Here is a 16,439-nt window from a genome sequence, read left to right as displayed (position 1 = left end):
GTGACTGTGTGTGTGTGTGTGTGTGTGTGTGTGTTGGGAGAGGCATCGACTCATTTGGAAAAGGTCACCGTGACAATTTTTGGGACAGGGAGGTGTGCGCAGAGACGACCAGGATTTGATTGGCGTGTCATCGCCTGTCTGGAAGGGAGAGGGAGAAGCCACATTTCCAACGGAGCCTGCTCTCAGATATATCTGCGTGTGTGTGCGTGTGTGTCTGTGTGTGTGTGTGCGTGTGTCTGCGTGTGTGTGTGTGTGTGTGTGTGTGTGTGTGTGTGTGCGTGTGTGTGTGTGTGTGTGCGTTTGTGTGTGTGTGTATATGCCTGTGTGTGTGTGTGTGTGTGTGTGTGTGTGTGTGTGTGTGTGTGTGTGTGTGTGTGTGTTTGGGGAGGAGGGTATTCCAGAGGTTCCAGAGGTGAACAACCTGTGTGTTGGCTCTCGCGCTGCACCTTCCAGTTCTGAGGGACACTTGGGAGGAACCATGGTAGGGTCGAGTGCTGGTACCAGGAACCAGGCTCTGGAGAGAGTGAATGAAGGACAAGGAAACCCAGCTGGTGGCAGCGGCAGGGGGGGGGGGGGGGGGGAGTTTCGAGGACTAGACCACAGTGTTCCGCTGCCGGTACGGTGGGGGTGGCAACACAGTGCCCGGCTTGAGGGCAAACTCGGAAAGGTACTCGGGGTTCTCCGCCACGGCTGGTCGGATGCGCCCGTTCTGTTTGTAGAAGAATTTGGGGTTCCCCGGCACCTGCGTGGGGTCCGCCGGGTTCTGCTGGCTGCTGGACTTTGGCGGAAGGCTGTGCTGCCAGTACTCTGGATTGTCGAAGGTCTTCTTGGACTTCTTGTCCAGCATGATGGTGCCGGCGTGGCCTGCCTGCAGCATGGCGCCCGGGTGCCTAAGGTGGGCAGTGAGAGCGGGCAGGCCACTCTGGCCGATGACCATCGGCTTGCCGGCCTGGGCCGCTGCCTGGGCTGCTTGGCTGACTGTCTGACCCGCAGAGACGGACGGCAGATGGTGGCCTGTGCCGATGCCCACGGCCGAAGCGTGGCACAGCTGGCCCGGGTGTCCGGCCTGGGCCAGGTGAGCGGGCTTGCCAGGAAACGTGCCGTGGAGCATTTGTGCTGGGTGAGGGGGCGGAGGCCCCACGGACTGGCCCGTGCCATGACCTGGTGGAAGAACAAAGTGGACGTGCGGAGTTGGGGCCTGGTGGGGCGGGTTGCCCGGCTGACTGGTGGCATGTGGCCCGTGGGCGACGGTTGTGGCCGCTGCCGATGCTGCTGCGGCTGCCGCCGCACTGGTCACAGCCATCGGAATGGGGATGCCGTTCTTCTTCAGCATCTCCGGGTTGACCTCTCCGGTGTTGTGGAAGGTGTTGAGGTACAGCGGCTCATTGATGTACTCATCCTCTCCTTTTGGCTGGCCGTTGGGGGTGCTGTGGTATCCCGGGTTGTCCAGAGCATGAATGTCTCCATTCTTGCGGCGAGTGACAAAGGGATTCTCCTCCACGGGATTCAGATACTCTATTGAGAAAAAAAAGGAGCAATATGGTGAGATTATTCATTCAGCAAAGAGCCTAGGGTGTATGGAATGAAGTACGCACAGTCAGGACCTTGTGGGCTTGCTGCCAACAACGCTTGGGCAATTTTTGCTCTTAAGTTCTGCTAGTTGAATGCAGAGTTGAATAATAAGCCACTGTGAAGATTTAAGATATAAAAGGCCAGCCACCCATTGATTTCTCGACTACCCAACCCTTGACACTGGTGTAGCTGCTTTCATGTTGCATTTTGTTTTCTGTAACGCTGTGAAATGGTGATTGCAAAAGACTGCAGTAGAGAAAGGGGAGAACAACGGAGGACGATAAGAGAGAGATTTCACTAGATAAATGGAACCGCAAGGTAATAAAATTAATGAATAAAGGAGGTGCATTATTAACAGAAGTAAACAAACTTATATCCAGGGACAGAGGATCTGGACAAACTTGGCAACCTTAGGCTAGTCAGTGCATAATGAAAGAGAGGGTGGATGAGTGGAGGAGTCTCTTTTAAAAAGTTGTGTGGAAAAGTTTATGTTGATATTGATGAAAACATCTTGCATATAGGTCCCACTTCATGAAAAAGCATGCTTATACATTGTCACAAACAATACCAGTTGACTTAATTGACATGTGAAATTTGATCCACTTGTTTATATACAGTACTAATTTCTGCTATATTATATAACTATATGTTACTGTATTGTATTACTCTATATAAGTGATGAGTATTTTATTGTATAATTCCATGTTTGTTGACCACACACCTGTGGAGCTCTTGTCCTTCATTGGGGTCATGTATCCATCCTCGTCCGTGTCTCCTCGGGCCCCGCGTTCCCCCAGGAAGATGGTGGGGTCGGCGCTGTAGCGCTGGCCATTGCTGTCCTCCACCACGCGGGCTGTTGGCTGTTTCTGGAGGCTTCCGTTGCACCGCTGGTCTTCCAGGCTCTCCAGAGCGCCCCCTTGAGTGCCGGAGGGCTCAGAGACGCCGCTGCAGCTGGAACTGCCCACACCGTGGTGGCGACCGCCAGAGCCCTCGTCCGAGGCGAAGCCGCCTTCGCGGTACACAAACTGATTCTGTTTGACAGCAGTGGAGGAAGAGACTTCAAGTCAACATTGATAACCTCGCAGGTAAGATCACTGCATGCACTGCACAAATTGTGTAGGTTTATCTGTGCCACTAATTATATTTCACATTAATATTTGATGTTAGGAAGCCATGTGTTGTCTAGAATTATACATGGTATACTGGCTATATAGGCTTTTGATGATTTATGTAACAGGGGCATGTACACACATGAACCATATGTCATGAATATGATCTATGATAATGATCTAATCATGTCAAGAAAACTGCACATTTTTACTGATAACACTTAAATGATCAAGTGTTCACCTGTGCCTTGAACCTATTGACTTGATACGATATGATACGTTCCCGGGAGGACAAGCAAACATGATTGTGTGAAAAAAAAATACATCACCATGCTGGATGACCAGAGAACATCGTGATGAATCACAAATGCCTATGCAGATGTCAGAAATAAGTGAAAGTAGAAACACCAAGGTGAATGTGTCACATGGCCTGTCATGGCTTGTCATGGCCATATGTTCATGGTCTTTCTCCCTTTTTCTAGAATTTTCTCTGAACTCTTGCCCTCTCTGCCTCCCTTCCAGCTTGGTCAGTCTCTCTCCTAACATGTCTACAAATGGGTTATCAAAGGGCTCAGAGATTCCATTTTAAAAATGGAACCCAGTGCTGTGGGAATTGTTACATTATTTTTAAGTAAATGTGTGGGCCTTTTGCCTTTATTCAGATAGGACACAATACCCTGTGAAGAAGTTAGAAAAGCCTTCAAGGCATGATGTTGCCAACAATATCACCAAAAGACTCCAGTTAGCATATTAGCAAGGCTTTCATAAGCACCACCTGGGGTGATGGTGCAAGGCTTTTGCCGTTTTTAGGTGGGTATATCTCCCGTTTCAGACCAAAACTCCATAATGTTTCTATAATTAAATGGTGGGGACTCATTTTAAACGGATTGGAAGGACATGGAAATTAATAGGAATGACCAATAATGAAACTAACAGACTAACATACAGACACTGACTCCATGAGTATGTAAGGCTCCTCTGTTTTCCAGTATCCAGTAACCTTTGTCATGTTGTGAAACCTTGTTGCCACAGCTCTATTATTCTGTAAATTAAAATTCAATTTGCGGGATCGAAGAAATTACTCTATTTAAATTGGACTGACCCCAAACCTGACCAGTGGATGCATCTCCTGGCTAGTGCTGATCACATGACCAACCCCCACTGTACCCGATTTCCCATCCCCCTTCGAATGGTGAACTGTGACATCACAAGGAAATGGAATCTCATAAATTCTTTCAAGCGATTCCTGATCAGAAACAACTGCAGCTATTTTCAGCGACAGTGTTTGACCGCATAATTATACTGAAAGATTTGAGGTTGCCTCAGCGACCTTTTCCTGTTCCAGAGGCCAACGAGAGAGAGAGCGAGCGAGTCCGTCCACAGGCATGGTCTCCGGAGACGCTGGGTGGGCCCCGGAATCCATCGCCGATATGAAATGCGCCGTCACGTCTCGAGACGGTGCCGCCGGACAGTAGAGTAAATATCCTCGGCCCGGCTCATTGTCTCTGAGCAAACTGCGCGCGTCTTAGTAGAGACACTGCTATTTGCACACAGAGGTCTTGGTAATGAGAACGGCTGCCGGGGAAGGACTGGCGCATAGAGTGTGTCTGGGCCTTTAATGTTCGGGGATCAGGCCTCAGAGAGCACAGACGCCTCGTCGGCTCACTCAACAATACCCCCAGAGAGAGAACGCGATGGACTGAGAGCAGACGGAGCGATCAGCATTATAAAAAAAAAAAAAGTACAATAAAATTCATTCTCACATCTATGAAATTGTGTTGACATGGAATTGAGTTTCCTGTTAAAGGAATGTTTGTGGATAATGAATGCAACTGAAAAAAAAAAACATGAATATGCTTGTTTTATTTGAATGGTTTCTACTATGGCACATCTACATTTTCCTGAGGTTTGACAGGCTTTATGTCACTGTCCATTGTCTTACTTTGATGACATGTTGCTACTGTGTACCAAATGAAATAACTGTGTTTAAATAACTAAATATTACTGCACACTATAAATAAATACTGATCAGAAAGCATGAAATAAATGGCACAGCAGATCTCACCCTATTGGAGTCCACATGGAGCCTGGACGTGCAGGTGGACGAGGGCATGTTGAACCCATGGGGGACCAAGTACTCCTCAGCATCCATCAGATCCTCAAGGTCCTCTTCATCCAGAAGGCTCTGGAAGAACTTGCTGTCATTGGGGCTGGGCAGCTTCATACGATCATCTCCCTGACATGGATAGAAGTATCAAACATGTTGTCTCCATTTCTGCACTCTAGGGTGAATCTCATCCCTAGACATACAACTACAACGCCACGGCCGATCAACTCTGCTGACTCCACACATACTGTACCTAACCTGATGTTAGTGGTTGAATTACAGTCAATCTATAATAATTTTCTTTATACAGTATATTTGTTGATCAATGTCATTAATCAATATCAATTCCCAAGAAATGAATTATGTAAAGGAAAAGAGTAGATACAATTGAGTAGACATTGCAGGGCTTGTCTCCAGGGTTAGTTGGCTCAACGGTGCCCGTAAAGTATTGATCCTACCTGTATGACGAGGTACCGCTGGGGGTCCCGAGCCATTCGGCAAAACTCAGCGGCCAGTTCTTTAAACTTGGGCCTGCTGTCGGCATCAATCATCCAACCTGCAGGAAAGATTAAGTTGGCTGTTTAGGCTCCTTTGACTTAAAATCTCTGGACAAAATTTTGAGTGTTCAGATGGGTAATATTTCTACCAACAGAATACAACCAAAGACAACTAATGTAAAGTTTTTTTGACATTGACAAATATCTACACATTTACATTTATATCAAACATGTCTGTGGCATGTTTCCAGTCATCATGCCTTCTCAAGGAGGTTCAACTGCACAGCATAGAATAGAATAGATCTTTATTGTCATTGTCACAGGTACAATGAAATTTAAAGCACATCTGGAGAGATTCATGAAAATGTTAAAAGATGTAACAGATGAGGGAAACTGGGCTCTAAATGGTTCTGCCTGAACTGAAATAGGCAAACGATTTAATGGCTCTCATTTACTGCCTTTGTTGTTTGCATAATTTTGTGAGAGGGAGGTCTTCTGTCTGTCCACTAGATCAGTTTTGGGCAGTGTTGTATAAAGTACTAGAAAGCAATACTTGAGTAAAAGTACAAGTATCGTACTAGAAAAAGACTTTGGTAGAAGTGAAAGTTGCCTTTTAGAATATTACTTAAGTAAAAGTCTTAAAGTATCTGATATATACTGTACTTAAGTATCAAAAGAAATGTTCTGATATTTAATGTACTTAAGTATTTGAAGTAAAAGTAAAAAGTAAAAAAAAGCAAGCGGTTTTATTTTGAACTTTTATTGTAAACTTTATTTTGGCTTTCTTATAGTAAAGCATAAAGCATATTCAGGGTTCCCATATCTTCTTAATCTCACTCATCAAATCAAATCACATTCTTTTCTAGGACTTTTTAGGCACAATTCTCTGAAATGAAAAATAAATAACTTATTTCTTTCACACACAAAAAATGACCTGCTTGTAGGGAGAACATTTTGGTCATGTGGCATGAGCATTTCTAGGGCTTACTCCCCAGGTCACCGTCACTCACAAACACACACACAGGCCACCTATGTCCAGCAGCTACTAATATGCCAGTCATTAGTTGAAACTGAAAAGGTGTCTGTTCATCTTCAAAAGAAGCTGGTTTTCAAAGTTGCCAGAATTCAGTGCCCGGGAGTTTCAGGCCCAAGACCGACCATAGTGGTGGAAATTGGATAAATTAAGCAAATATTCCACTATTCCACAAGTTACCAAAACAGAAAGAAAGAAAGAAAGCCTTTGAAATGTAGCCTATCACATGCTTCCACAAAGAGGCATATTCAACTAATGTTTAGGCTACATGTTTTTTGCATGGGTAGGCTATATTGTTGTTTGGTGATTTAGCCTACTCCTTTACTACACCCTCTTCTGAGCAAACAAGGCATATAGGTTTATCATGTAGGGTAATTGCTCTTTCTTACATTAAAGAACTTTAATTTATCCTCTCTACTTGTCCCTGTAGTCATGGCCTCCTCATCACTAATTTCGGGCTCATAATTTTCAGTGGTCGACTGGTTGATCTGCTGCTCAGTCTCTCCTGGCCTCTTTCTACTCTCCATCCTGACACTTGTGTCCACTGTAGGGCCGGCTTGGCTATCCGTATCTGAGAAAACTTTTTGGAAAAGACGGGCTATATGGACCCAACCAACTCTTTTTGGGAGGGGAGAACTCCCTCACGTAGGCTACAACCCCATGCAGAGGCATTGCATTGGTGTCATGCACAGAATGCGGAACGTGTCCTACTTTAAGAAAAGATAGACTAACGTGACAAATGTCAAGATAGACTGTTTTAGATTTGTTTCCTTGACCGGCCCAAAAGTGAAGCGGCCCACCGGGAATTCTCCCGATTACCCACCCCGGGCCTGATTCAGTCTTAGGGCTTCTACATACTCGACGCACCCGACCGGTAGCGCGACACCGTGACGTCAAAATGACATAGATCTTGCTGGCGCGCCAGGATTTTAGCCAGGTAGTGCGAGGTAGCGCACCACTCATTTTTTTTCAGACGAGCGCGACAAAGCGGAAAACAGGAAGATGGACTAGTTCGAGGGCAAGTGAGAGTTGCAGTGTTTTGTTACAGTCGTGAATTTTTAATAGTTTGCTGGATAAGTTAACAAAGTTACCAGCGAGAGTTGCAACACATGGAATTAAGAGGAAAGAATAGAAACGATTTATTTTCAAACAAAGGATATCTATTAAGGCCTGAACAAAATCTCTTTCCACTTCAGGAAATTACACAAACTCAGCCAGCTGCTAGCTAGCTAGCCAGCTAACTAAACTGTTTAAATTCTTAAAATTTCCCTCAGGATGACTAAAGTATCTATCTATATATCCATCTATCTATCTACCTGTGCGCACACCTTGGAAACTAGATGATAATGATGGTGGTAGTTGTGAATAGTAGCAACCAAAGTACCATCACAGAGGCTAGATAATAGCAGAGCCCGTTTACATTCTCTGCTACTAGTGTTTCTTAATGCAGCTTCTTCTGCTGTGTAACGTAGTTAGCGTTAATCTTTTCACAACAGCGACACCTCTGTTCAGGAGAATATTGCAACTAGTGTTGTGACCACGACGCGCGAGTACAAATGGTTACGGCGCTTCTGTGACGTCACATTGTCGTGCTACCGGTCGGGTGCGTCGAGTATGTGGAATGTTTCACTCTTCTTGGACTGAAGACAACTCCTGCGATGCTATGGATAAATAGCCTTTCACAGGCCGCTAGGGCAGGTAGCCGATGTACAGAAACATTTCTTGCAAATACGGCCACGGGTGTATGACGTTATATTCACCACTACCCTGTTCACCGAGTTCACCACTATCGTCGGGGTGGTCGTCTATGATAACGGAAGGTCCTCCAGTAGGTGCTCATGCTTCCATGGCGGTTTCAGTTGTGCGTCCTCCTCCTTTAGCAACAAACAAGAGCTGAAATAGAGCTTGCAGCATGCGGAGCGTGCGTAAATGCAATCTAGGAGCAGTGATTCGCCAAACCTCCCTTATTGCAGTCGCACACATTTTTTCTAATTTTATGTTTTAGTAACGAGTAACGAAGATGCTTAGTGGAAATATAACGGAGTAAAAGTATACATTTTATCTAGGAAATGTAGTGGAGTAAAAGTGGAAGTTGACATAAATTTAAATAGCGAAGTAAAGTACAGATATGTGAAATTTCTACTTAAGTACAGTAACGAAGTATTTGTACACCGTTACATTACAACACTGGTTTTGGGTGGCAAAATTATGTGTTTAGGGGTTAAGATGGAAACCAGAATAGCTGATCCTCTTTGAGCTTTCTGTGTGTTACTATGTGTGTATTGTGGTGTGTGTGTGTGTGTGTATGTATGTGTGTGTGTGTGTGTGTGTGGGTGGGTGGAGGGAACATATCTCTGACAACCACTTACATGCTTTCACCTCGCATTGCTTCTCCTCTCATTTCCTCCCAATTAATTTCCCCTTCAGCCACACTCGAACGCATTATCTAAATGAGCGGCAATTACTCGAGCAATCAAATTCCATTTCATCTCTATCAATATTTCACTCTCCACGGGGGCATTAATGCTACAGTGAATCGAATCATAAACAACAACTCACAGTCAACATGTAATTAGAATTAATGCATCTAATCGTGGACCCCTAGTTTTTTTTTTGAGAGTGTGTATGTGTGTGTCGCTTTTTTTTTGCCTGATCTTCGCTTAGGCGGCAGATTGCGTGCAACGCTTGACCAGTCTGTTAATTCCGTTTCCCCCTCTCTTTTCTGTGGCGGAGGAGGGAAAAAAAGAGGGGTCACGGTGCTAACAGCAGATCTGTGTGCGCCAACAGTGAGACACAGCCGAGGGTGAAAAGGTGGACATGAGATGTCGGAATGGGGTGAGCTAGTGCCAATCTTAGGGGTGTACTTTTGTGTGCGTTCAAGGGTGTCTATGGATGTGTGTGTGTGTGTGTGTGGTCGTCTGGGCTTATGTGCATGGCCTATACAAGAGGAGCAGGTTTCCCCCTGTGCTCTCTTGCATATCATCCATTAATTACACTGAGTTGCCTTAACTTGGTCTATTACCAAAACCAGGGATTCATGGAGTTTTGGAAATGCAATATTGACCTTCTATACGGTTTTGTCAATAAATGAATCTTACATTTAAACTGTTCCTGAATATTGTATTGTACATAAACTGTGATAATGTTAAAGTGTAAGACTTTATAGGACCCAACAGTGCAATACATTTTAACACCTCATACTGTACGTTTTCATCACGGGCAAGTAGTGTCTGCATTGTTGCAGACTAGCAAAACATTCATATTAAAGCTACATTTGAGCAAAAACCAAATACTACATACTATATTCTTGTTAAATGAAAGTATGATGTGGATTTCTGTGCATGGAGAGAGGAGAGAAATCGCTCGTACATTTGACCATGACCATGTAGACGTCTATGGTGCAGATGGGAGGCTGTGGCAAACGTTCCCCCTTCTCGAGGATGTCTGGGATCTCACGAGTCGGGATGCCATCGTACGGCTTTCCCCCGAAGGTCATCAGCTCCCAGATGGTCACTCCTGCACAATCAATAAGATATTCAGAAGCAAATCTGGTTTTCTCAGAAGTATTAACATAACTAGTTTTAAGTCAAATAAAGGGATTTCACAGAGACAATCAAGAAAATGACACATCTTGTCTAGACACATATTCTTTACTTAGCTATCCAATGTCACCTCTAGGAATGCTTGGTAGTCCCTGCACATGGACTTGCGTCAACTCTCCCTCGTGTTTCTAAAGAGGCGAGGCTTGTCAGTGAAGTGTGACTGAGAACACTCACCATAGCTCCACACATCACTCTGGTGGGTAAACTTCCGGTAATGGATACACTCCAAAGCCATCCACTTAATAGGCATCTGTAATAAATGAGTTGTTTCATTAAGCGTTGTGTTTTCTTAACTAATATGTTTATGATTATTGTATTTAGCAGACACTTTTTTCCAAAGCGAATAATTTAGTCAATTCTCTTATTTACATAAGTTATTATAATACATGGTAATTACATTGTAATAATACACAGTCATAACACTAGGCTTGGACGTTGAATCGGATTTCCCGGTAAATGATCAACTTTGGCCGGATGGTATTGCACCCTTAGGGGGTAGGGCCGTCTCACACAGTAGTTGCCATTTTGTAGTTAGAACTTTCTCCAGGTCATCATGTGGGCTTTTGCTTAATGTTGTTATTTGTAAAAAGCAATTAAATAAATATTGGTTTGCAATTTAGAGGACCACCTTTGCTTCTGGATGGGTAGGCTATACCGCATGAGTCAACGAATGAGATGAGATGAGATGACTAAAAATGAGATGAGTAAAAAAAAAAATCTTTTCTTCATTTAAAATGAAAATGACCACACCACCAACCTTTCCTCCATCAGCATTGTATTCTTTCTCATCCGCATCCAGAAGACGAGCAAGCCCAAAGTCCGTTATCATGATATGGTTGGGAGATTTCACCAGAACATTCCGGGCTGCCAGGTCCCTATGAACCAGTCGTCTCTCTTCAAGATACATCATACCCTGGCAAAGGTTACATAAGACATTAATAATCACTCTTTTACGGTTTCTTTTTTCAAATATAGTGTATTGAATTGATTTTTATTCATGAAGTGTATGATTACACTCTCCTTCAGGCTTGCAGACATTGCAATCAGAAGTCTTATTACATATTGTCCTAGAAATCTTGTCAAGATTTAACATGGTTGGGAGACATACAGTAGCAGAGGTGATGGTAATGTTTGGTGAGAAAATCAAGAATACTTACTACTGCTCTAATATCTACCATGTTCATAATATCAACAATGTTAACAGTATGTTAATCAATGAAAATGAAAGAAAAGGAAAATATAAACGGCATGCACTATGGCAAAAACTATGAATATTTTTTTTTTGAAAGGTCACCAACATGTTAGTCAGTTTTTCAATGAATATAAATGACCAACTAAACCTAAATGAAAAAATAGGCCCTCTTTGTTTATAATAAAATTAGATGACATTTACATTTAAGATATTACAGTATATATGTTATGCATCATAATGATCACAGGTAAGACTCGATGAAATGTGGTACTAACAGCCTCTCCACCACACCCACCCACACCCACACACACAGACACCTCACTACGTATACACAACAAACAGCAAAGAAACATAGATATTGACTGAGATTCCTTCCATATCAGCTATAACATTCTCAGCCCATGGGCACCATTATGGGGTGCATCAGGGCCTCATCCTGGGACACGTCCCTTTCCATCCAAAGCCTTCTGAGAACATCTGTAAATCCTACAGCTGACACCTAATCAGGCTGTGTGGTGGCGTTAGGGACAGAAGGGTCACCCCCCTCACACAGGTTCTCTATGCACCATCACCGTGACGCCTGCTCTCATTTCACCCTGCCAGGGTCATCCAGTCTCACCTTCATCAAGGGCTCTCGATGTGATTTATGGCTTTATGTTAATCATTGATTAAAATGCAATTACTGGGGCTTTGAGAGGGGAGAAAAAATAAAAAAACACATAAGAGAGGAGGAGAGATAGGAGGCCTCTGAGAGATCATATCCTAAACCTGGTACCCTTATAAGCGATTTTGCTTGACACTGTCAGCAGGTGCTACCATAATGTCATGTCTATATTTGAGTGCATTTGTGAATATGGACAGGATCTACTAATGTATGACTGCAAATGAATGTGCATTTGTGTATGCATGCATTTTTGTGGCTAGTGACGATAGATTGTGCAGAAATGTGTAGGTGTGCACACGAACATCTGAGACTCCACATGACTGAGATTGTTGATTAAAAAAAAACAAACATTTCAAAGTGTTTACCAGACTGGAAAAATAGGTAGTCTGTGGAGTCAATGAGCATCAGAATATCGACCTTTCATTAGAACTGCGCTGTGCAATTTCGTCAATTTTAAAGACAATTAGGCAGTCAGAAAATTGATGTCCCGCCAGCCTTTTAATGTTAATTACGTACGCCAGTGAACAAAGACGCAAAATGAGATGCCGGGTAGAACTATACAGAAATAGAGAATGGCCCAATTCTCATTTGCTGCTCAATGATCTACGGGCTGCCACCACACACCACAGCCTAAACAACAGCTATAGCACAGCACAGGCTGACGGCCATTTTGTGTTCCATTAGAGATGTTAAACACGTTGACAGCAGGTTATATGCTAATCAATAAACATCTGGTGTGTGGTGAGAGCACCCCTGCAACCTCCCCTCCCCACCACACACACACACACACACACACACACACACACACACACACACACACACACACACACACACACACACACACACACACACACCATCATTGCCACCATCCTCCCTGCAAAGTGCCCGTGCTTACAGTGTGTGAAGTACTCTTTACAAGCTATCCATTCTCCCCTGGAGGGGAAGAATCATTGCCCGCTCAGAAATACTTATGCGGCAGAGGTGGGGGATATATGTGTGTACATATCAGGCATGCAGACAAAAGCTGAGTCAAGCAGATTGTGCCCGAATGCATTTTGTCCTGCCGCTGTAGCTGCACCTCAGACAAATGTGTGGATAAATCAATAGAGCAGGCGTCTGGCACAGGGCATGGGCTCAGCTCATCCATCATGGTCCAGCTGCTCAAGCACTGCCACTGCTTTTGCTGCCACCGCAGCCCCACAGATAGCCACACATGGTGGTCTCTCTCTCTCTCTCTCTCTCTCTCTCTCTCTCTCTCTTTCTCTCTCCCTCCCACTAGCACCTGTGAGTACAGGCTTAACACATACATACTCATAAACACACACACACACAGACAGACATACACACGCACGCGCATGCACATGCACACGCACACACACACACACACAGACATGTGTGACCAACCATGCAGGTACTCATGTCCTTACAGACTCTCTCCTCCTCCTCCTCTCTCTCTCTCTCTATCTGTTATACACACTCACTTATACTCACTTATATTCTCTTACCAGTCACAAACACACATACAGTATGCACACACTAAATGCCTTCTCCGACATACACATGAAAAAAGACACACATGAAGCATGGATACACACAGGGACACCCACCGTGCACAGTGTGTTACAAATGTCAAATGTGAAAATGTCTTTCAAATAGGCTTTAGTTAAAACTAAAATTAAAGTTGTGAATATGCTGACTGGCGTATGCTGGCGTATGCTGATTACTGCAACGCCCTATATGTGGGCATTAGCTGTTCCTCTTTATCCCGCCTTCAACTTGTTCAGAACACTGCAGCCCGCCTTCTAACCAAAACACGAAGGTGTGAGCATATTACACCAGTGCTTGCAGCCCTTCACTGGCTCCCTGTGCGTTTTAGAATACATTTTAAAGTTCTTTTATTTGTTTTTAAATCTTTACATGGTCTGGCCCCACTGTACATAGCAGTTCTCCTGAAGGTGCAGACATCCTCTAGGGCTTCTAGGTCTGCTGACCAACTCCGGCTGGTTGTGCCTCGTTCTAGGCTAAAGAGCAGAGGGGACCGGGCTTTTGTGGTGATTGCACCAAAGCTCTGGAATGAGCTGCCCCAACATATTTGCCCTCCATATATTCCCTCCTTGAGTGTTTTTAAATCTCACCTAAAAACCCATTTTTATGCCCTGGCGTTCAACACAGTCTGATTGTCTTATGAATTTGTTTGTTTGTTTGCCTGTAAATATTGTTATCCTCACTTTTTGTTGTCTTTTTTGTTGTCTACCAAGTCGTACTAACTTGCCTGTCCAGCACTTTGGTCAGCTGTTGTTGTTTTTAAAGCGCTTTATAAATAAACGTGACTTGACTTGACTTGACTCTGATTTCTTCCACGGAACTTGCAACATGTTAAATGAATGATGCTCTAACAAAAAAAAGAGAACACAGCACTTCACAATACATACCACAGCCCATACTATTCACATGATGTAAATATAATGCCTCGGAGGCTGCTGCATTAAAATGATGGAAGAAATCTGATTAGCACAAAAAGCATTTGCTTAACTCTCCTCCAAGAGAGAGGGAGCACGGGGCAGAGACCCCACTTGGACATGCCATGGCTGACCGCCAAAACAATTACAATGGAAGGGGACATGCTGGCTGAGAGAGAGAGAGAGAGAGAGAGAGAGAGAGAGAGAGAGAGAGGAGAGAGAGAGGAGAGAGAGAGAGAGAAAGTGTATTTAAAATAGATTACTTCTGGGACCTCGGCAGCGGATCAATAGAGATGTTGATTACAATGAGCCCTGAAATGCCCGTGTCCCGTAATATTTATCCTCCGTGTCTGCTTGAGAAGAATTAGAGATCGATGGCGCATATAGCCCATTAATACACTTGATCAGCTAGCGATAAAGCAATGAACGGCACCACGGCGAAAAGAGAAATGTTAAATGGGTACAGGCACACATTCATTTACTTTGGGCGGCCATAAACACAACGGGCCCCAAATGCAATAGTGCCAGCATCCGGCAGCCTGTCCTGTGGCCTGCCTAGTGTTTTCAGCCCTGCTGCAACATCCTGTAAGGGGTTGGACTGGACCTCCGGCCCTGTGCCTGCTTAGCAGAGTGGGGAGACAGAGAGAGGGGGCGCTGAGAGGGTGGGCAGTCAGAGGGGACGGACAAAGTCTGGCAGAATTTTATCAGAGGCTGCAGTTCCTCTGTGCTTGTCCGTTCATGGGTGTGATTTGGGCCTTTTTTTACTGAGTGACGGCAGGTTGGTGATACTGCTGGCTGGGGATAATGTGCGGTGACTTGCCTGCCTTCATGCTGCCTGCCACGATGATAGCCAGTACATGCACGACTACACACACACACACGGATGCATGCACACACACACACACACACAGACACACATACATATACACACACACATACACACACAGACTAAATTTCTTGGTTGGGAACTGTATGTCCACGTGTAATCCATGAATAGAACAGAAAAAGTTTTACAGTATTGCTTACATTGAACAAAATATCCATGAAACATACAAGAGCATTCTGAACAAAAAACACAACAGCAAAAAGCCCAGACAAAAAAAAGGGGGGGGGGGGGGGACTAAAAAAAAAATACAAAAATACTGTATCTAATCTCTGCGATCTTCGGGATTAGGCCACATGTTTTCATCAACATTGCATCTGATATTATCCAAGGCGATGCACCTGGGATAAAACCACTTGGTACTTGGTAGCAGAGCAGAAGCAGAGGTTTTTATACTGTAACTAAGGTTTGAAATATTGTGTTTGCTATTGTGGGATGTTGTGTGTTAAAATTAGTAAATACTACATAAACAATCTATAATTTTGCTTGTCTGTTAAGAAAATGTAAGCTTGTTAGTGACTGAAAAAAATGTAATAGTCGTTCAAAACAAGCACCTATTTTCCTAAAGGGCTAATGATTCTCACGCTAAAAGCACATCAACAATAATGCAAGTCACATTGTTGTTGGTGGACTTGTTAATTCTTAACAGAGATGTTTAGAGTAAGCTGCACGCAAAGCTTTGTTTTGACAGCAGAAAACTGTAGATGTGTTGGTCTGCTGTGATTCAGGGGGAAAAAAAGTGTTTCACTCACGTACCGAACAGGTGGCTGCAAAATTGATCAATGACAGCTCTGACAAATACTTGTACAAAGCACAGAGGCAGCATTCATTTAACAAGCTGCTGCATGAAACCGATCTGATTCAATGCGCATTGATTTCCCTTCAGCTTCTCGTACTATAGTCGAAGCTAAATTTTGATAAGGTTTGGCACATGGGATAAGAAATCCACAGGCCTTTATTCTTTGTCATTTCAAATATATCCAAGAAATAATTTAAAAAAAAAACCCTACAGATGTCCATGTCGACGTCCATGCAGATGTCCAATTTTGAAAAATGAGGGATGACATAGAGTTTCACATTAACTGTAACACAACCGCAGTGCAAAACTTGACCATGACACCTTGTAAGGTTGAAATGGTTTGCATCTTTTTGTTTATTGTCTTGTCCAAGGTCTCTTCACATGCTTCACAGCACTTACTAATACAAGCTATAATGGCACGAGTCCAGTGGCATCGAGATATGGCCTCGTTGGATTGGAGTTTGAGTGGATGTGAGGCAGACAAGATGAGAGTCGACACTCCGCGAATTTGACAAGGCTCGG

The 16,439-nt window shown here is 44.0% G+C and overlaps 1 protein-coding gene across 2 annotated transcripts in view; it reads right to left on the bottom strand.

Moving 5' to 3' along the window:
• Positions 1 to 359: 359 nt before the first annotated feature.
• LOC121698748 (receptor tyrosine-protein kinase erbB-4-like) overlaps positions 360 to 16,439 on the bottom strand; it is a 266,829-nt gene continuing 250,749 nt past the window's right edge. For both annotated transcript variants that reach the window (XM_042081092.1, XM_042081093.1), the window contains exons 21-27: positions 10,678 to 10,833; positions 10,095 to 10,170; positions 9,688 to 9,834; positions 5,247 to 5,344; positions 4,747 to 4,917; positions 2,294 to 2,603; positions 360 to 1,515 (exon numbers count right to left, since the gene is read on the bottom strand). In XM_042081092.1, coding sequence (XP_041937026.1) covers positions 593 to 1,515; positions 2,294 to 2,603; positions 4,747 to 4,917; positions 5,247 to 5,344; positions 9,688 to 9,834; positions 10,095 to 10,170; positions 10,678 to 10,833 — 1,881 coding nt within the window. In that variant the 3' untranslated portion in view covers positions 360 to 592. The remainder of the gene's footprint in view (positions 1,516 to 2,293; positions 2,604 to 4,746; positions 4,918 to 5,246; positions 5,345 to 9,687; positions 9,835 to 10,094; positions 10,171 to 10,677; positions 10,834 to 16,439) is intronic.

Source organism: Alosa sapidissima, chromosome 23 (assembly GCF_018492685.1).
Source record: "Alosa sapidissima isolate fAloSap1 chromosome 23, fAloSap1.pri, whole genome shotgun sequence".
Taxonomy (NCBI): Eukaryota; Metazoa; Chordata; class Actinopteri; order Clupeiformes; family Clupeidae; genus Alosa; species Alosa sapidissima.
Note: the sequence above shows the minus strand (reverse complement) of the source record. Positions and strands in the feature narration are given on the sequence as shown.